Consider the following 19,583-nt stretch of genomic DNA (forward strand, 5'->3'; position numbering starts at 1 on the left):
ACAGAGGAAATAGTGTGTGTGCAAAGGCCCAGAGGCAGACATCTGCATGGGCTGAGGGCTGGTAGAGAAACCAAAAAAAATGATAAGGGAGACTATTTAAACACTGGGGAGGTGGCAGTGTGGCTCACCAGGGAAGGTCATAAGGTGCCTGAGTTAGGTGGCCACTGAAGAGCCTGCTAGCTGACCAAAAGAACTCGCTAGAAAAGGCTGGAAAGTAGGGAGTTGGCCCCTTGGCCACTGTCGCTGTCCACGAAGTCTGAAGTTGCCTGGAACAGAAAAATAGAGCTAAGTAAGGTGAGGCTGTGCTGGCAAGCTTAGGGGTCCACAAAAGAAGGTTATCCACCTCTCTAGGGGTATCTGCATCAGTTTGGGGAGAGGGGAAAGCGCTCCGGTCACCCAAGGGGCTGGAAACTAGGCAAGAAGAAGCTTCAGCCCAATCACTCTTAGAAGCAGCAAGAGCCCCAGAGGCCTCCTCTCAGTCTTCTTCACCTGGGCCAGTCCTCCCACCTGGCCCAGCCCCCGCTCCTCCCACCTCTAGACTGTAAGTTCTATAAAGGCAGGACTTTGTCTTCTTTACCATTGTATCCCCAATGCCTAGGATAAGGCCTGTCCCATAGTAGAGGCTCAATAAATACTTGCCGACTAAATAAGTCCATATTCTACATGTTAATGAATGAAACTTGAGGTCACGGGACGTTTCGCTTCTAAGAGCACACTGCAGGTGACGTGTGGGTCACAGGCAGCGCTGTGGGGAAGGCAGCGGAGAGAAGCAGAACCCCGTCCACACTCATTTATGCTAACTCCTATGAGGATGACGGTTGACTCACTTTGTTCCAGAATCAAATCAAAATTAACTTCTTTCGAGATGCTTTTCCCAAACCATCCCACACCCTCTAAACTCAAATTAACCCATATTTGTTAGCATTTTTTAACCATCTACAAATACATTCTAAAAGTCACCTGAAAGCATTTCAGAGCTCAGCTCACATGACAGAGTCTCACTGACATTTATCCTTCCCCTTAGGAGGGCTACCCTCTTCTCTGGCCTGTTTCTGAGGCAGGATCCCAGGAGGCAGAAGAGAGAGGTGATGGGAAAAACCCTGGCCCGCTCACTCCAAACCATACACTTGAACCCCAAACCTACCTTTCTAGCCTGAATATACCTCGCTCACTGGGTCAGAATGTGTGACTGATCCCCTTTCTTTCCTTCTCCCAGGGAGAAGTCAGACCTTGTTTCAAATCAAGGCTTCACCATTGATGTGTTTCCGCTTCTGCAAAATAATACTTCCTCAAGGGCTATTGGAAAGATTATATCAAATAATATATACCAAGTGGACCTGTTATTGGTCCTGCAGATCCTAGCACTCCCTCTGTCCACTGCCAGGCTTCCCTTCGCGCTCGTGTGGGGTAGGAGAGACAAAGAAAATATTGTCCAGGAGAGCTGGTTCAAGGTTCTCCTGCCCTACATATCCCCATGATTGACATCAGAATTCCATAGTGTTAGGTAGGGTGAGGGCAGATTTGATGAGCTATCAAATCCACCTCCACTCTTTACAGGTTTGGTTCCAGGACAGAGGAAGGGACTTGTCTGGCATCACGAAGCTAGTTAGTGACACAACTGGCCTGACTTTCGTGCCACATGATGGAAATAGATGCTGATAAAAGATTGATCCATGGAAGGCTTTTGAGCCAGATGCTTGTCACAGGGAAATCAGGGGGCACTGCTGTGGGGCGCCCAGACTCTGGATTCAGGGTGCCTGTGTGTGGCCTTGTCTCTGCCACTTGCCAGCTTGGTGACCTCACTGAGTCTCAGTTTTGTCATCTGAAAAGGAAAGATGATGGCACCGATCCTGATACTTTTAGGATCACTGTAAGGATTCAAACGAGATGATCCACGTAAAGGGCCCAGAACCGTGCCTGGTTTATAGGCCTGGTGCTTGTAAGAGCACAGCAAGTGTTGGGTATTGCTCTCAATATATCAAAATAATGTCAGTATCAAAATAATAGAGAAGTATCTAGAAAAACTGAACTTCGTATCTGGAAACAATCTTAAAGATGATCAGTTTCAGCTTCCAGAGGGATAAGTATGGCCTTTCATAGCAATATAGGGTGCACCAATCACCTCCTCAGGGCCCTTCCACAACTTAGAGGGAGCAAAATTATCATTATTTAAAGACATAATTAACACTTATTATATCTAGCATGTTAGGTTTTAGATAGGGCAAATGCATGATACAATGGAGTTGTATTTTTATGTGCTGTCATGTGCACTTTATGATGCATTGGGGGCCCTTATATAATCGGTGAGCACTGTACTTTAATGCCCATTTTATACGACTTTTATAAAGGAGGTTGGATAGTGTGGAGGGAAGAGCAGTGGCCCAAGAGTCACCAGGCCGGATAGGAACAAAAGCTTTGCCACTTATTAACTGGGTGACTGAGGGCAAGCTACCGCTTCTCCTCATCAGAAAAATTTGGAGCCTGGGCTGGATGATGTCCAAGGATCAATCCAACCCTGACAGTCTGTGGCTCAAAGCAGAATCTAAAAATTTTAAGAGATGATAGAGGTCTATGAGTGTTGAACTTTCGTGTATCTATGACATATTGTTGGTCACACCTCTGGTTTTTTTGATGCTAAGTGCTTAGGAATACAACCTTCAATTATAAAACTATTTCTACTGGAAATTGTGATCTGCTTCACCATATTCTGCTCTGTACATAACTACCAGGAATGCATTATGGGGAATTGTAGGGGCATGTCACACCCACTTCTCAGGAAATGAGCAAATGACCCTCATGTGGTCCCTGAGATTGTCACTCAAGCTTTGCCATCCTTTCTCATATAATTCCCAATAAGCCTAGACTCTGATGGCCCCTTCCGTGGCAAATTAGAAGGGAAACTACAAATGAAGTATGTGAGCTGTGGGTGGCAAATACAGAGGACAGCTAAAGGGACAGCTGTGATAGCATAACACAGCTGAAGGACACCCCAAAACTAAGCAGCTGATGGGACTTCACACCTAGAGAGTTCAGAATCGGTGCCCACAATGAGAATCCTGAGTCATCAAGAAATGCATAAATTATATGCTCATCTTTTACTTACAGAGAACAGGCAGGGTGTGATGCCTTTTAGAAAGATTTCTGTCAACGTAGTTTTTAAAATACTCGGCTTCTGTTACACACCAAATTCCCTGGTATGAGCTACCTTCGTGCCTGGGACCAGGCTACACGAAGGAAACATCACTCTGCGTGTGTCCCGGGGGGTTGGGTGTATAGGAGAATGTCACAGAAGTCCCAGAATAGTAAGTCCACAGTGGGGTAGTTTTATGACACAGACAGCTTTCCAGGTTTCCAGGAAGGCTCTGGGTAGGATACAAGTAGACTTAATTTACCTTAAACTGGCTAGCTTTTATTCATGCATCCATTCAAAAATATTTTTATTGAGCCCCTAATATGTGCCAGCACCATTTTACGGGCCAAGTCTCAGTTTCAGAGAGAATCCACTGTTCACACGGCGTGTTCCTCTGGCGTGCCGCTCATGACAGGTGTACTATTCTGTAGTTTTGTATCTCAAGTCTGTCTGGCCCTTGAGGCTTCATGCCCCCACCCCAGTACCTTCAGGTCGACTGGCTTCCTTTCGAGTAGAGTGGGTTGTTCCCACAGGATTGAGCACTCCCTTTAGACAGCCCTCAGCCTGGGAGCTGACCACCACCCAAGGGGCTGGTCTCTGCCATGACCTCAGGACAGGAGGTGGATTTCAGGCTCTCTCGGGATGGGGCGGGGGGGGGGGGGGGGGGGCGGTGAACTTATCAAGAAAGACTCCTTTTTCCTCGAGAGAAGTCTCCCTGGGTTCCTGAGCTGAGCACATACTTTCTCCATGAGCGAGCAGGAACAGGACGGAGGGGCGTCTCCCTGGGGCCTCACCTCCCGCACGTCACGGAGAAGGGAAGCGAGAGCAAGGAGCAGAGAGCAAGAAGACGCCGAGGCCCCACACTCCGGGCTCGCGGCCCTGCCCCCCCCCCCTCCCCAAGAGCGCTCGCTCCCGCAGCGGCAGCGCCCTGCAGCTCGGCACCTGGCGGGGCCGCGCAGCCAGTGGAGTGGGTGGTGCAGGGCAGGGGTGGTATATCCAGTCTGACCGAGGGCGGGCCCCGCCAGTGCCAGCAGAGGGACGAGCCGGGGTGGAGGCGCCAGGAGCCGCTGCCGGGAGCCTCACGCGGACCTCTCACTCTATGGCCCTCGGGAGCCGCTGAGCGCCAGCAGAGCCGCAGCTGCCCGCCCGCCCGCCCGCCCCGCCGCACCTCGCCGCCCCTCTCGGCTCTCGCACGCCCGGCCCGCGCCTCCCGCCGCCATGAACCACTCGCCGCTCAAGACCGCCTTGGCCTACGAATGCTTCCCCGACCAGGACAACTCGACGCTGGCTTTGCCGTCGGACCAAAAGATGAAGACCGGCACGTCGGGCAGGCAGCGCGTGCAGGAGCAGGTGATGATGACCGTCAAGCGGCAGAAGTCCAAGTCTTCCCAGTCGTCCACCCTGAGCCACTCCAACCGAGGTAAAGACTCGGCGCCCGGCGCGGCCCGTGCGCCCCTGCCCCGCGCGCCTCGTCCGGGCTGCGGGGACAGGAGGTGGCGCGCGCCCCGGGGCGGCGCGGGGGGGGGGGGGGGGGGGTCTGCGCGGCCCGTCCGACCGGGTGGAGCGGCGGCCGGCGACCGGCTGGCGAGCTCCCCAGAAGCCGGGGCGCGCGAAGGCGGGCTCCCGCGGCGGGGGACACCGCCACGGGCGTCTCGCCAGCTCGCGGAGGCTGAGGATCGCCCGCGGGCCCTTGTCCAGGCCCAGAGCGGGGAAGGCTTTCTTCCCCCAACTGCTCAGGAACAGTCCCCTCCTCTCTCTTGTTCTGCCTCGGCCCCCCAGGGCTCCCCAGGGCTGTGTGCCCCCCTCACTCCCCGTCCTGTGCTTGAGGCTTTGCTTTTCACTGCGCCAGCGGCAGGTAGCCGGCGCCCAGGCCGGCAGGTTCCCCAGTGTGTGGCTGCCAGCGGGCAAGGGAGTCACTGTGACCCCAGTAGGTGCTCAGGAGAGGCGCTGCGGGACGGGAAGGTGCCGCGGGGAACAGGGACAAGCCCGTGGTGTGCCGCAGCACGCTAGCGGGAGCCTCACACCTGGAAGAGGCAAGTCTGGTTGGAATGTCACCCCAGGACCAGCACGCTCCCTGAGGCTCCCTGAGGACCGGGAAGGAGGTCTGGGGATGCCCTGTTTCCTCAGTAGCTAATGCAGAAACTCCCTTTCCCACCAGATTCTCCCTACCTCACTTGGCTTAAGTAGGAAGGAACAAGTGTCAGGGGGACGCTTGTGCAGGAATTGAGGTTGGCAAGGCTGGGCATCCCAGAAGGCCCCCAGGGCTGAGCCCTCAGGGTGAGCACTTGTTTAGTTTAGGTGCGGGGCCTGACCAGCCATCGACCCCACCCCTTCACCCTGTGCTGAGGTCCCCCAAGCCTGGGAGGCTAGGCAAAAGTGATCGGCCCCCTGCAACTCAAGAAGGAAGGTACGATATCTGATAGGGCCATTTGTGGAGAGTTTTTAGGCCAGATACTTTAATACAAAGCATTCGCAGTAAGAATTACACACCAACCAGCAATCGTTCTGTTTATTTATTCGTTTAGCTAAATTTCGCAAGTGCCGACAAAGATTCCACAGACTGCAAACCAGTACAGGTCAACCAAGACTTATTTATGCAGTCTGGCCCCTAAGAGAGTGTACAGGGTGTGGGGGTAGTAAAGAGGAAGGAGGCAAAGGAGACAGACCCCTGCCCACCTCCCACCACACACACACACGCACGCACACAGCAGCTCACATTTCCTACCTCTGGCTTTTTCTCTCTGCCTGTCTCTCTCATTCCTGAGTGGCCCCCGTGGAGAGCTGAGGGGGAGAAAATGGCTGGCTGAGGACTTCCCTGTACCCCGAACCTAAAGGTCTTTGCTGCTCAGTGTGCCCTTTGCCCTGGCCTGGACTCCTGGTTCCTCTCCTGCCAGACTTCCACTCAAGGTCATGCAGACTCCAGAGCATTTGCCTCCGTCTCTTTCATTTATGGTTTGATAGCTGCATACTAGCCTTTTTTGGAAGTAGGTTCGAGATTAAAAAAACAAAAAAGTGTCCCCATTTCTGGCCACGGTCCAGTCACAGCTCAAGGCAACCTACTCTCTTCTCTGCATAAGAGTCACCTATCCCTTTCCACTCCCACGCCATCCCAAGAAAATCTCAAAAATGCCAGGTGCTCTAAACACCCGTTCTTCTTCCCACCTGCGGGGATGCCAGCGAGTGTCTGTCATCATGCAGTGCTCTGTTTCTGGCCTTGACCTTTGTGGGTAACATCTATCCAGGGGGATCTCATTCTCTCCATCCCGAGGTCCTCCAGGGGGCTTCGGCCAGGCGACAGTTGACTTCCTTGGCTAATGCGTATCTTTCCAGAAATAGGCCTCTCTAAGGACTGACCCAGAAGGTGTGTCCCCTCTACCCTCAGCTCTGGCGAGGTTCCCACAGGGGCTAGTTTCCCCAGCGGCATCCAAGGTGGAAGAGGCGGTTAGATCACTTGGAGCTGGTGTTTCTGGTTTATCTGGCTTTGTTTTCATCAGATTTCCCCCTTCTCGTCATCAGAACCGCCCAAGCGTTCCCTATGTGCCCAGTGGCCATTCCTACTACCTTCGCTCCCTCCTTTTGTGTTGGTTTATATCCCCTGCACCTGCTGTGACTGCTGGGAGGGGCAAGTTGGCAGTTGTAGAAGGACCATACCCCAGGGCCTTGCCTTCACCCTGCTGGACACACTGGACACTCTTCAAGAGAGAAGAGTCGAATTCTCTAGGGTGTTTTGTTCTGTTGGGACCCCTGAATCCCACCGGGGCTCCTCTGGTTAAGAACAGCCGCTCCTGGGGCGCCTGGGTGGCGCAGTCGGTTAAGCGTCCGACTTCAGCCAGGTCACGATCTCACGGTCCGTGAGTTCGAGCCCCGCGTCGGGCTCTGGGCTGATGGCTCGGAGCCTGGAGCCTGCTTCCGATTCTGTGTCTCCCTCTCTCTCTGACCCTCCCCCGTTCATGCTCTGTCTCTCTCTGTCCCAAAAATAAATAAACGTTGAAAAAAAAAATTAAAAAAAAAAAAGAACAGCCGCTCCAAAGAAGGCCAGCCACACCTCACAGGTTGCCTGGCGGGGAGCCGCCACCCCTTGTACGCCATGAGGGACAGCCAGGAATCGGCCAGTGGTGTTTCTGGTAATAGAGCCAGCTTTTCCCCAGAGTCCTCCCCACTAGGGTTCTCTTCTGTCTTGTCGGTGAGGGGGAAATTGAGCCACCCATGAAAAAGGAGTCCTGTGGAAGGAGACTGCCACACAATACCCATTTCCACCTATGCCGTCCCCCAAACACAGCAGATGAGACAGATGCCTCGTTGTGGTCCCCAGGGAGGGAGGCGAGGGCCCTGGTGTCATGACACCCTGCAGAGGGAGACTGCTCTGAACCTGCCTGCCAATGTGGGTCTTCTTGTGAACTGGCCACTAAGTATTACTCTCCTGTGCTTCCAGAGCGTGCTTGAATGCATCAGGGTGTCTTCTCAGACTGTGTGGGAAGCGGGAGGAAACCCAGGGGATGGGGCTGCTTAGCCAAGGATCTCTGTTAGGGAAACTTGACCTGCCTGAGGTGGGAAAGGCCCTGCAGGTGCTGATCATGAACTGCCCTGTCTGGGGGTCAAGGGCTATTGCACTGGTTAGGCAGCCTGGAGGGAAACTTTTCCACATTCAGGTTCTTTAAAAAATTTTTTTAATGTTTATTTATTTTTGAGAGAGAGACAGAGTGTGAGTGGGGGAGGAGCAGAGAGAGAGGGAGACACAGAATCAGAAGCAGGCTCCAGGCTCTGAGCTATCAGCCCAGAGCCCGACGCGGGGCTCGAACTCACGAACCGTGAGATCATGACCTGAGCTGAAGTCAGACGCTTACCGACTAAGCCACCCAGGCGCGCCCCCCACATTCAGGTTCTTTAGAACTTCACTTGGTATCTCTTCCTAAAACTTAACCCACATCTCATTTGATCCAACTTCAACACACACACACACACACACACACACACACACACACACACCACTGTCTCTGCCATGAATACTCATCACACACCAAGTTTAATGACACTACCTTTCTGTTCCACATCCCTTCTCCTTCCAGGCAAGTCCCAAGACTAGCCTGTCATTCTTGTGTGTCTCACTACCTGCTTAGACATCTGTGATTTTTACTTTCAATTTTCTCCTTTCTTCTCCCAAGTACCATTTCCTATTTAACATGGCCAAACCTGAATTTCTCCCTGATCAGAGATAGGGTTGGGGCGACCTTAGGCTAGGGGAGGTGTCTGTCCACCCCGCTCCTTCAGCATCCTGCATCTACCCCTCACTGGGCAGTTGCTACTCCAGGAGCTCCTAGGGGGCAGGCTTGTGCTGGCTTGGTGGCCGTGGCGTGTACAGGTGGAGGTTTGTTGGCACTTCTGTATTTGCATTTGGCTGTGTCTCAGCATAAGCCTCTGCCTGTGTGAGGGTCTGCTCATTCTACCCTCTTGAAAGTTGTCTGTTCCTGACCGCAGACCATAAACAGGCATCACTTCTGGGGTTGTTTTCTTGGGACTGAAGCTGGCACGGGAGCGAGTGAAGGGTGTCTGGGCTTCAGCTTATTCCAGCCGCGAAACATCTTAATTAAACTTCAAATGGACCAATTCCTGTTTCTTTACAACGTATCTTGGCTTGAAGCTCAGGTTTTACCAGACTTTCCGTTTGCCTGTTACAACACATGCAAAAATGCCAAGTATTCCAGAATGTTTCATGGCAAATGTGGTTTCCCTGGAGCCTGCTCCTTTGCGAAGCTCGTTGGCAGAGGTTAAAAAAATATAGAAATCAATGTTTCTCCCCACACACCAAATGGTAAATATCAAGAAGCCAATTGTTCCGGACCTAAAAATCTGGCAACTACCCCTGCCATGAGGTATGACCGCTAGAAGGTGTGTGACGTTTGGACAAAGTAAGATGGCAGAATGTTAGATGTCTTCATGTGAAGTTCTCTGTAGGCACACACCACACATGTGTGCATACACATATACACACGAATACCCCACACCCATGCACATACACATGTGTGTACACGCACACACACACACGCACACACGCACACACGCACACACCACCTTGCAGTTCGTGCTAGGGCAAGAGTCCAGCCTGGTGTCAGGACATCTGAGTTCTACCTGGATGGATTGCTGACTGCTGTGTGATCTCGGGCAAGTCACTGCCTCTCGCTGGGTCTCTGCAACTGTAAGAGATTGGATTAGATCATTTCCAACATGTGCCGTGATGGGTAACAGTCTTTGGAAATAGGTGGTGTCACTCCCTACCTCTGCAGGCCATCCCCCCAAACCAGCTGCAGCTGTCCTGCAAAAAGGCTCCTCGCCTCACTGTGTGTCACTCACGGTTTCCCTCTTGTAAACACCCTGACATACCAAAAGCCATCCAGTCTGCTGCTCTCAAACCTGCCTCTGCATCGAAATCACCTGGGGATTTTAAAAAATGCAAATGTTTGAGTCCCACCCTCAGAGATTCTGATTTAGTGAGCATGGGGGACAGTGTGGGCATCAGGACTCTGAAAGGTTCCCAGGCAATTCTGATGGGCAACAACGTTACGGAATGGTTGTTCCGGTCCCCATCTTTCACTCACACTTAGATTCAGCATGAAGATCAGCCCCATGGGATGCACACACACACACACACACACACACACACACGGGTGGATAGACACCTAACATGGTAGTTGCTGAAGACAAGTTTTTAGTCTGGATCCCCAGCCAGGCGGCTGAGTCCTGTTCTGACCTTTGCCCACACTAGACCACTGCCCTGCCCTCTGTGCCAGTCCTGTCCCTACAAGATGCTCCCACTCTCTGCCCTATCCTTGGGTTTAGTGGTGGCCAGGAACAGATGATCAGAAAGAGAAGCAGATGTGCTAGTGAGGGAGAGGAGCGGGCACAGGCTGTAGCAGCATCTCTGCTCTGTACACATGCCCAGAAGAAGAGTAAGAACCATGCCAAAGTGCCTGGGTGCGGTTGTGCTGAACTCTCTGCCCACCTCAGGCTCATGGAAGCGTCCGGATAGGAGATGTACGTCCAGAGTGCTCCCAGCTGGCCCTGGCAGAAAGAAATGGGAGGGTGTCTGGCCATTCCCCTCCCTTGGGCACCTGAACGTTCACATGGGCACAGTCCAAACTGCCCAATCTTGAACATCTCTGGGGGAGATCGTGCTAGAAGTATCTTCTGGCATTTCTTATTCTCTCATTTAAGTTCCTCTTGCTATGGGCCTAGCCTGACAGAGCACCACCGGTGGAAGAGACTTCAGGGGGTGAGAGAAAGACATTGTCAGGGCTGGAAGGTAAGGAGCTGCTTCCTTTCTCAAGGGTTCTGTGCTGAGGAACAGATGGACTTTACAGGGTAGAAGCCAGAAGAGACATCGACCGACCTTAAGGGACACAGATCGAACCGTAGATCTACATCTAGGGCTGTGTGCTGTGGGACAAACCTTCCTGACTAGCAAGGGAGAGGGATCTGGGGCGGGGGGGGGGGGGGGGGGGAGGGGTGGAGGAGAGAGGTTTCAGATGACCTCTGTCCCTAAGGGCAGCCTGTTGATCATGAGTGCCTTCTCCAGGCAGACCCTGGTCCTGGGGTCAGGAGTGGGGTGGCGATCTAGTACAAGCAGGAGATCTCTCACTTCAGGGAGTTCCCAGCCTAACCGGGGACATCTAGAGCCTGGTTTCTGGGAGAAGGGCCCATGGTGCCCACGCGTGCACACACACACACACACACACACACACGCCCACGTACCCACATACCCACACAATGTACAGAAGCCACACTCCAAGGAACACACAAACCAGCGCAGAGTGAGTAAAACAGTTGGACAGAAAGCTGGCATGGTTACGCTAGAGTGCCATGAGCCGGGTGCACTTTGGAGTGCCCAGAGCACTGGGTGGAGTCACCTGTAGGAGAAGCTGATTTTTGTGCAAGGTTTTGAATGCAGGGAGAGGGTTTGGCTGAGAAGAAGAGAAAGAATGTTTCAGGTGCGGTGGGTGTGACCTATTTGAAAGCTTGGAGGTGGAAAAGGATGAGTCATCCCTGCAAAGGTTTGCCTGTCCTCATTGGAGAGAGAAGTCCATATATCCTAACAAAGAAGCTGCCTCTCTTTTCAAAGCTTCGGTAGGCGAGAAAGCTTGGGTTGCCCCTATGACACAAGAGAGAATCAGATAATCATCTCAGGCACCAAAGGGAAGCAGCATCCAGGGACGCTGATGGTGTGAGTGGTGGATTTTCTGAGAGGGCTTTACGCCCTGAAACACTGACACAAGCTGAGACAAGCTGTGTGGACAGAGCCGCTGGAATTGCTTGTATGCCGAAGAAAGCGATACATTCTCTGAGACATCTGCTCTTTGACCTTGGGGTTCTGTGGGTGGGTTGTCTCCTGGGGACAATGCACAAGTTGAGCCGGCAGCCGGCTTTACTGAGAAGCCACCATCTTTGTTTACGGCGTGTGTGCCCTTCTAGAGAAAACTGTGGGAATGCACTCAGATACATGAGTGGGGGTGATTCTGTGGGGTGAGCTGGGTGCTGGGATCGCCTCCCCTTACCACTCCTGACACCAAGAATCCTCCTCAAGGAGGTGGCTGTGCCTGTTCTAAAGCTGTTCTCAGACCCTCTGTCTTCCTGGATTAGCCAGCAAACCCCACCCCACCCCCACCGCCCCCAGGGACCTCTTTGGGTGGGAGGAGGGCCTGGTTGGGTAAGCCTTCAAGGACCCTGATCCCATATTGCAATTTGGGGGATGTGGAGCCTCTAGGCACCAGAAATCTAAGCACCTCCACCATGAGGGGTGGGTAAGGAGAACTGGTTGACAAAAAGGGCCAGCTCAGTCCAGGTTCGGCCCAGCCCCGCCCAGGGCCACGCCCTGTGCCCAAGATCCCAGGGAAAGAAGAGACACAATTCATGCCTCAGTGAGTGCCCAAAGTACATGACGATGGACACTGGCACAGTCATGAGATGGAGAACTGATTACACCTTTCCGTGCCCTTATTCCAAGGAGGCAGTCAACCAGGGTCATGGGACCAGGTAGAGTTAATCAGGAAAGGCTTCTTAGAAATGAGTTCTGGAGAAGTCAGAGGACTAGAGGGAGAAGGGAAAGCTTTCAGAGCTGTTACTATTACTGTCATTGAGAACCCCCATGTTCTTGGTGTTGAGCCTGACTTTCCAAAGGCAGTGTGTACCAGCCAGACACCCTAGGGTCAGGAGAGGGGAGCAGCGCTCTTGCGAACAGAGCTCACCTCCTTCCTGCACCTCATTGGTCATCGGGCACAATACAGAGTGTGACTTCAGGTAGGCAAGTTCTCTGGACTCCTCCTTTACCTCAGAACCTTGGCCCCCAAGTGCAGCTACCTTTCTGCCAGAGAAGCAGCACTGGCTGTTGTGATGGCAGCCTCGTTCTCACAAGGGAGCCAAGCAAAGCATCTTAAGGTGGGAGTCAAGTGATCTGACCCCCAGTTGCAGACAGATCTTAGGGGGTGCCTTCAGGAGCCACCTGGAAGGACCTGGAGACCTTGGCCCCACCAGTAGGGAGTGCTATAGCCCACACCTGCCACCACTAAAGTCACCACTAGGACACAGGGACTGGCTTTGGAGTTATAGGACATTCCAGAGGTCCTATTCACCCCTGCCTCCATGACAGAGAACTCCCTACCTCCCACATGGAGAAGATTATGTGAGAGGGAGGCAGGCAGGTGCAGGGCATAGAGGGAAAAGATGCTTCATCTGATGACCGAGAGGGTGAGTGATGTCACTGCTGACAGATTCCCTTTTGAGAAAGAGTAGAGGCCCCATGGGAGCCTGCCCTCCACTGAGCCTCCCGGGGATGCCTCCCCTAGCAGAAGGCCTCCCTGGGGCTCCATAGAACTCTCCATCACCACCCCAAATTTTCCATCTGACAGCAGCTGGCTGACCCACACCTGCCCTTGGATGAGAGATCCCTGCTCATGGGGCAACAGCCAAGTGAACGCTGGCCTGCCAAACCCTGGAAGGGATGATAGAAGTAGGCCGGATGGAGGAGAGTCAGACGAGACCTGCTGTCAGCTGCCCCGGGGCCTGACCATGCATGCCTAGGGTCCTGGCTGCAGCCCCTTCCCTGGTGTAAGCTGCTTCTGGGCGTCTGCGCCCATGAGATTGCTTCCAGACTCCTCCTAACAAAGGCAGCCTTTCGGGGGCAGGGGGTGCAGCTTCCTGAGAAAGGGAGAGGAACAAGCTGTGTATGCTCAATAGAGGAGCTTACAGTAGGTCAGAGGCTCAGGGAGAGTCCCTGTCAGAAGTCAGGCCTGGGCCTGCAGGACACCTCTGGGAGGACCTGAGGCAGGCAGCAAAGGAGGTGCTGGTGTAGCCTTTGATGTCTCCCCGTCTTCCTTACAAGCTTCTCTGAATGCCATGGGGCATGGGTTACTATAATCATACAGTCATGGAACACTGGAGCTGTATGCGGCCTTTGGGGTGTATAGAAGCCAACCCCTTCTTTTTACAGAAGAAGCTGAGGTCCAGGGAGAGCAAGTGACTTGCCCAAATGTCGGAGCCAAGACCAAGGTCAACACCTGTAGGCTCCCAGGGCAAACTGTCTCTGCCACAGCCAGTAACCTTAATGGCCTATTGGTCCTCCATGATGGGGGAGTGGTAATCAGGGGCAGTGCCCCTTCTGTGTGCTATGGGGTGGTCATCTGGCTGGCTTTCGACAGAGGAGGTGGCACCACGCAGAGACGCCTGCCACATCCCAAAGCTGCCCCTCTGCTATTCCATCTGCCCTCAGCCTAGATACTCCAGTCCCCCCACCATCCCCAAAAGATTTGGGAGTCTGAGTGGGTATGGTGGATGGGGAAGGAGCTAATCTGGCTGGGAAAGATCACTGTCAAACCCTTCTCCCTAGACAGGGTTTCAGATGCTGCAGTCTGACCATCACTTCAGAGAAAAGAAGTGGCCCTCCCCCTTAGGAGGCTGTCACTGGATCCCACCTTCCTTTTTTCCCAGAGGGCTCATCATCTAATAAGAGTGTGGGGCAAGCCTTGCTCTGGATGTCCAGACCATACCGCCATGACTTTTCCCTCATGCAGGTCCCAGTGTAGGGAATGGGACAGTAATGTGAGTCAGGGTACAGACAGCAGGGCACTGTGTGTTTAGAGATAGAAGAGATTGCCTCGGGCAGGGTTGGTCAGAAGAGGCTTCCGCAAAGGGGTGAGGTCGTGAGCTTGGCCTTGAAAAATAGGTGAGATCTGAATGTTGTGCCTGATAGGGGAAGGCAGACTCCGCAAGGGACACGATATGAGCAAAGTCATGGCCATGTCACGGTCAGCCGTGTTTCAAGGACAGTGAGACAGCCAACAGACTAGCTTTTGCAGTGTTGGGACGATCCTTTGGAGGCCACTTGCCATCTGGTGAAGGGGAGAAGGGAAGGTAGCCCTACCAGCAGCCCAAAACCCAGTTCCGATTTCTGTGATTCAAAGCCATTTTGCTGCTAATAACCCTAATGACACTCTATCCTCTTGTGGAGCCTATCATTTGTGGGTCTCCAAGCACTCAGAAAACATTAATTAATCCTCACTGGGGCCTTTGAGGTTGATGGCCACCTTCCCCACTTCACCATCTGGAGCACCTAGAGGATGAAGGAAAGGACAAAAGATCACCTCGTCACTCTTGGGGGCCGGGCTGACGTTTGAAACGAGAGTCCTGCCCTGAATTGGCCTCTAATCAGCCCTCCCGGCTCTGTGGCCCTGACCTTGGGACTCTGGACCTGGAATGCTGAGATCGTGCCAGGCTTCCCCCAGTAGGAAGCTTATCCTTGTGGAACACGGAGTCGTGATTCCCTTGAATGGAATGGCGGTGCTCCGAGGCCCTCCAGGCCAACTCCTGACCTGTAGGTGTCAAGTCACCCCAAGCCCAGGGAGACATTTAGTCAGCCCAGGAAGGGCTCAGCTGGTTTGCAGAGCTGTCCCCGCCGCAGTCTGCCTGGGCCCTTCCTCGGCCCTGGCTGTGGAGGAGGTAGAGTGGAGAGACGGAGAAGGCAAGTAGATGATACATTTCCTATCCTGCTCCTTCAAGAGCTCACACCTGGTCTCCTCCATGGGGTATGGTGTACCTGGATACAGAGGCGACGCTGTGGGGAGGAGAGGCGAGTGAAGAGCGTGGCCATCACTGTCCTAACGCCCTGCCTTTGTCCTCAAGGTTCCATGTATGATGGCTTGGCCGACAATTACAACAACTATGGGACCACCAGCCGGAGCAGCTACTATTCCAAGTTCCAGGCGGGGAATGGCTCATGGGGTTATCCGGTAAGGAGCTGCGTGCATTCAAAAAGACCTGGGGTGTTGGGGAGTGGTTTAGGGTTTATGGCGGAGCAAACCTGCATTGGTTGCTGAGAAGAGTGATACAGGGTGGAAGGGGGCTGCTTTGGTCCATGAGGTGAGGCCCGCCAACCATGACCAGGTCCATTTGCTTGGCCATTATTTCATAGATGGTTGTTAGTGCAGGCTTCTGTTTGGGCTGATTGGATATTTCCAAATGTCCCACATGAGAACATTGTAGAAAAAGCATAAAGAAAACAGCATATTTTTAAGTCCGTTTTCCAAAATGTCTGATATGATCATGGATTTGAGAGAAGTTTGAATTCTTGAGGTCCATTTGTGGATTAACTTAAATGTTGCTAGGAAACTCCTGAAGGGACCTCTCTGCTCAATATGTGCTGATGACCAAGGAGAATACTCTAGAAGTCTCCTGGGGCTAGGAGAGCATGTCCCCTGCAGTGACTCTTGGATAAGAGGGCACATGCTGGAATGGAGCATTGCTTGAGTTTATAAGTTGGACAGGGGCACCTGGCTGGCTCAGTTGTTGGAGCATGCAACTCTTGATCTCAGGGTCATGAGTTCGAGCCCTAAGTTGGGTGTGGAGTGTCTGTAAGTTGGATACATCTGGATTCAAATCAGAGCTCTGCTACTCACTGAGCATGTGGCCCTGGGCAAGATAATTCTACCTCTGGGCCTCAGTTTCTTCACATATAAAATGGATATAACAAAGTCGTCCTTGTGAGGTTATCATCAGGATTCAATGAAATAATGTGCGTGGAAAAAAAATGATGATAATTAGTCTTCAGGTCAGTTTTAAACGAACACAGGTAGAGATTATTCTAGATCCTTTAATCTTGGCCCTGTCACTGTCTTTCTTTGTGATTTCAAAGAAATCACTATGCCCATCCATCCATCCATCACTGAACAAATATTTATTTAGCCCTACCTCTGCACCAAGGTCTGTGGTAAATGCTCTGGTTCAACCATACAAACCAGCGTTGGCGCTCTCCTCAACTCCAAAATCAGGGGTATTGGGCTAAGTGACACCCAAGTTTTCTCCCTGGTTCCAAATTCTATGACTTTCATTTATTTTTGCTAATTTTAACATTAGCCTGTATGGTTCTTGGGAATTCTTTTGTGAGGCATTATGCAGATGGGGCTAAAGACTGCCTTTCCATGGGAATCTGGGGCACTGTCTTCTTGGAGCTCCAGGTTTCAGTGCTACTTGCTTTGAGGTCACATTGCTTACAGATGTCACCCCTGAGTGTCAGGGTCCCGGGCAAGGAAGAGGGTTTACGAGTTGGGTGTTCTTTTTATTGTCAGTGTGATCCTCCCTTCCTAAGTTCTTGCTGGGGCTAATTGTGGAGTATTTGTCTTTCTTGCATGTTACAGGTTAGGGACTAAAGGGAGGCGTTAACTAGGTTTCCTGCAAATGTATTTCCCTCCCTTTTTTTTCCTGAGTTTTTGATGTCAATTGATACCCTCAGAGCAACATATGGACAGTTGACTGAGCCCATAAGCCGGCAGATCAAGGCTCATATGTGAATCAAGTGCTCTGACACCAAGAGTGATGACCAGACAGAATCTGACTTAGAGAAAACGACTTAGTAATGCAGTATAAAGGATTATATGAGACCCAGGGAAGGCAGATCACTGGAGGAGACTAGTAGTCAGAATGAATAATCATGCTGACAGGATAGATGTTACACATCGTCACGTATATTTTGTTACACCTCAGAGCCTAGAAAGCTTAGCTTCTAGCCTGGCTTCTGCTACTCCCGTGGCTCTGTGACTTTGGATAAACCTCTTAACTTCTCTGAGTATCAGTTTTCTCATCTGTAAAATGGGAACAAAGCTATCTGTGTGTGTACTTCACCCACAGGTTGGTGTTACAGTAACGGGGAAGTGTTATCAGATGGGCAGTGTGGGGTCATTACATACAGAAATTTGTCACCAAGAACCACAAAGGAACTCTTTCAGAGGTGTTTCTTAAAAAAAAAAAATTCTCCACACGGCCCATGTTGGGCATTTCTTCTGGCTAATCAACTCAATCTTCAGCAATCTCAGCAGCTCCTGATGCTCCCAAACCAGCCCCGCCCCTCCCCGCACCTATTTTCTGACAATCCATTAAAATTCCTTCCCTTTCCCGCACCCTAAGGCCCAACCCTTCTCGCTCCGTCTTCGCTGGCGGTACTTCAGACATGACTCATGTCAGGGCAGCTGCTGAGGCACGTCCTGTCTCCTCTCAGTTCAGGAGGGGCTATGGGAACGGCGAAGAGCTGAGCACACATGAGGATTTGGCAGAAGGAGGGGGTGAGGAAGGGAGGAAATGGAATAATTGATATTGGAGCCAGGCATATAATCAGCCAAGGACTGGGCAAAACCAAACAGGGCCAGGACTTAAGAAGGAGAGAAGGACAAAAGGTAATACAGGTCTGTGGCGGTGAGATAATCTCACCACAATTTCCTCTCCTCTCTTTAAATTTTTTTTTTCAACGTTTATTTATTTTTGGGACAGAGAGAGACAGAGCATGAACGGGGGAGGGGCAGAGAGAGAGGTTGACACAGAATCGGAAACAGGCTCCAGGCTCTGAGCCATCAGCCCAGAGCCCGACGCGGGGCTCAAACTCACGGACCGCGAGATCGTGACCTGGCTGAAGTCGGACGCTTAACCGACTGCGCCACCCAGGTGCCCCTCCTCTCCTCTCTTTTGGTGAAACCAACATGGTGGCAGAAAGCAGGGAGTGAGGGGAGCAGGGTGAGGTGCGGTGGGTCTGTACAAGCCTCGTCAGTGGGTTTCGGCAGTTTCTGAAAGCTGCCGAAGGACTGTTCCCTGCATATACCTCACGTTCTCTCCGTCAGCCAACTCGTATTGAGCAACTCCAGGGCGGGGCAGGGAGCTGGGCGCGCTGCGGACACACAGACGAAGAGATTCATCTGCCTTTGGCCTCAGTGAACTTGCAGTCGAGTTGGGAGAAGCATGGAGGTCAAAAGACAAGTTGAATCCTGGAATATCCCGGAATATTGCGGCAGTTCTGCCATTGCTCAAAAGATCCCCAGATACCTGTTTTAGATTGTTCTAGATTTAAAAAGAAAATACAACTGTCAGTGTCCTTTTAGGAGCCATATGAGAAAACCAGTCTCGTTTCTTTCTTGTCATGCATGGCCTGGGTTTGACCGGAAACAATATTAACCACTTTGAGCACCTCACTCCTCACTCCTTATGCAGAGAGGGCTGGAGGCTGCTTTTCCACAGGAATCTGGGGGCACCGTCTTCTTGGAGTTCCAGGTTTTGTGCCATTTGCTTTGAGGCTGCGCTGCTTACCCTGAGTATCAGGGCCCCAGGCAAGGGAGAGGGTTTATGAGTCGGGTGTTCCAATTACAAATACCACATGAACTTCAGTTAACAAAGATCTGTCCCCATGAAGCATGTATTTTATTTAAATATGCAAAGGATCTGCAGCCCATTCCAAAATGAAAGTTCTAAAAATATTTAAAAAGCAGTGGTGTTACCCTCTGATTTACCTTATATTCTTTATCAGCCATAGCCTTCTTTGTTTTTTATTTAAGAAAATTTATTTTAATGTTTATTTATTTTTGAGAGAGAGAGAGACAGAGACAGAGCACGAGCAGGGGAGGGGCAGAGAGAGGGAGGCACAAAATCCGAAGCAGGCCCCAGGCTCCAAGCTGTCAGTACAGAGCCTGACACGGGGCTCGAACCCACTAACAGTGAGATCATGACCTGAGCAGAAATCGGACGCTTTCACCGACTGAGCCACCCAGGCGCCCCTATATCAGCCATAGCCTTCTAATTTAAGTATATATGTAAATTATAATTTATATATAATATATAATTGTACCACTTGGAATCTAGGGTCGCTGATATTGCAAATTAAGAACATTGAACAGAGGGAGTCTTATAATAAAATAGGACTTAAAACATTAAGTTAGTGAGACGCACAAAAAGCATCAAGGAAAAGAAAAGATTGATCCAAAGAAAGTCGTTGTCCAGTCAACACTCTGCTGGCCACTCCAACCTCCTCCTCCTTCAGAGACATGTACCTTCTAGAGGACAGCAGGAGCCCCAGGGTCCCAACCTCAGGGAGAAGGAGGAGCTGGGTGAGATGGGCCAAAGGATGGGGCAGTTCTTATCCTTACTGCTCAGTTTC

At 51.8% G+C, this 19,583-nt stretch overlaps 1 protein-coding gene across 1 annotated transcript in view; it reads left to right on the forward strand.

The window, feature by feature from the left end:
• The first annotated feature begins 3,996 nt into the window (after positions 1 to 3,996).
• The window catches only part of PKP1 (plakophilin 1), a 48,570-nt gene continuing 32,983 nt past the window's right edge, over positions 3,997 to 19,583 (forward strand). The window contains exons 1-2 of the mRNA XM_047839606.1: positions 3,997 to 4,550; positions 15,296 to 15,402. Coding sequence (XP_047695562.1) covers positions 4,349 to 4,550; positions 15,296 to 15,402 — 309 coding nt within the window. The 5' untranslated portion in view covers positions 3,997 to 4,348. The remainder of the gene's footprint in view (positions 4,551 to 15,295; positions 15,403 to 19,583) is intronic.

Source organism: Prionailurus viverrinus, chromosome F1 (assembly GCF_022837055.1).
Source record: "Prionailurus viverrinus isolate Anna chromosome F1, UM_Priviv_1.0, whole genome shotgun sequence".
Classification (NCBI taxonomy): domain Eukaryota; kingdom Metazoa; phylum Chordata; class Mammalia; order Carnivora; family Felidae; genus Prionailurus; species Prionailurus viverrinus.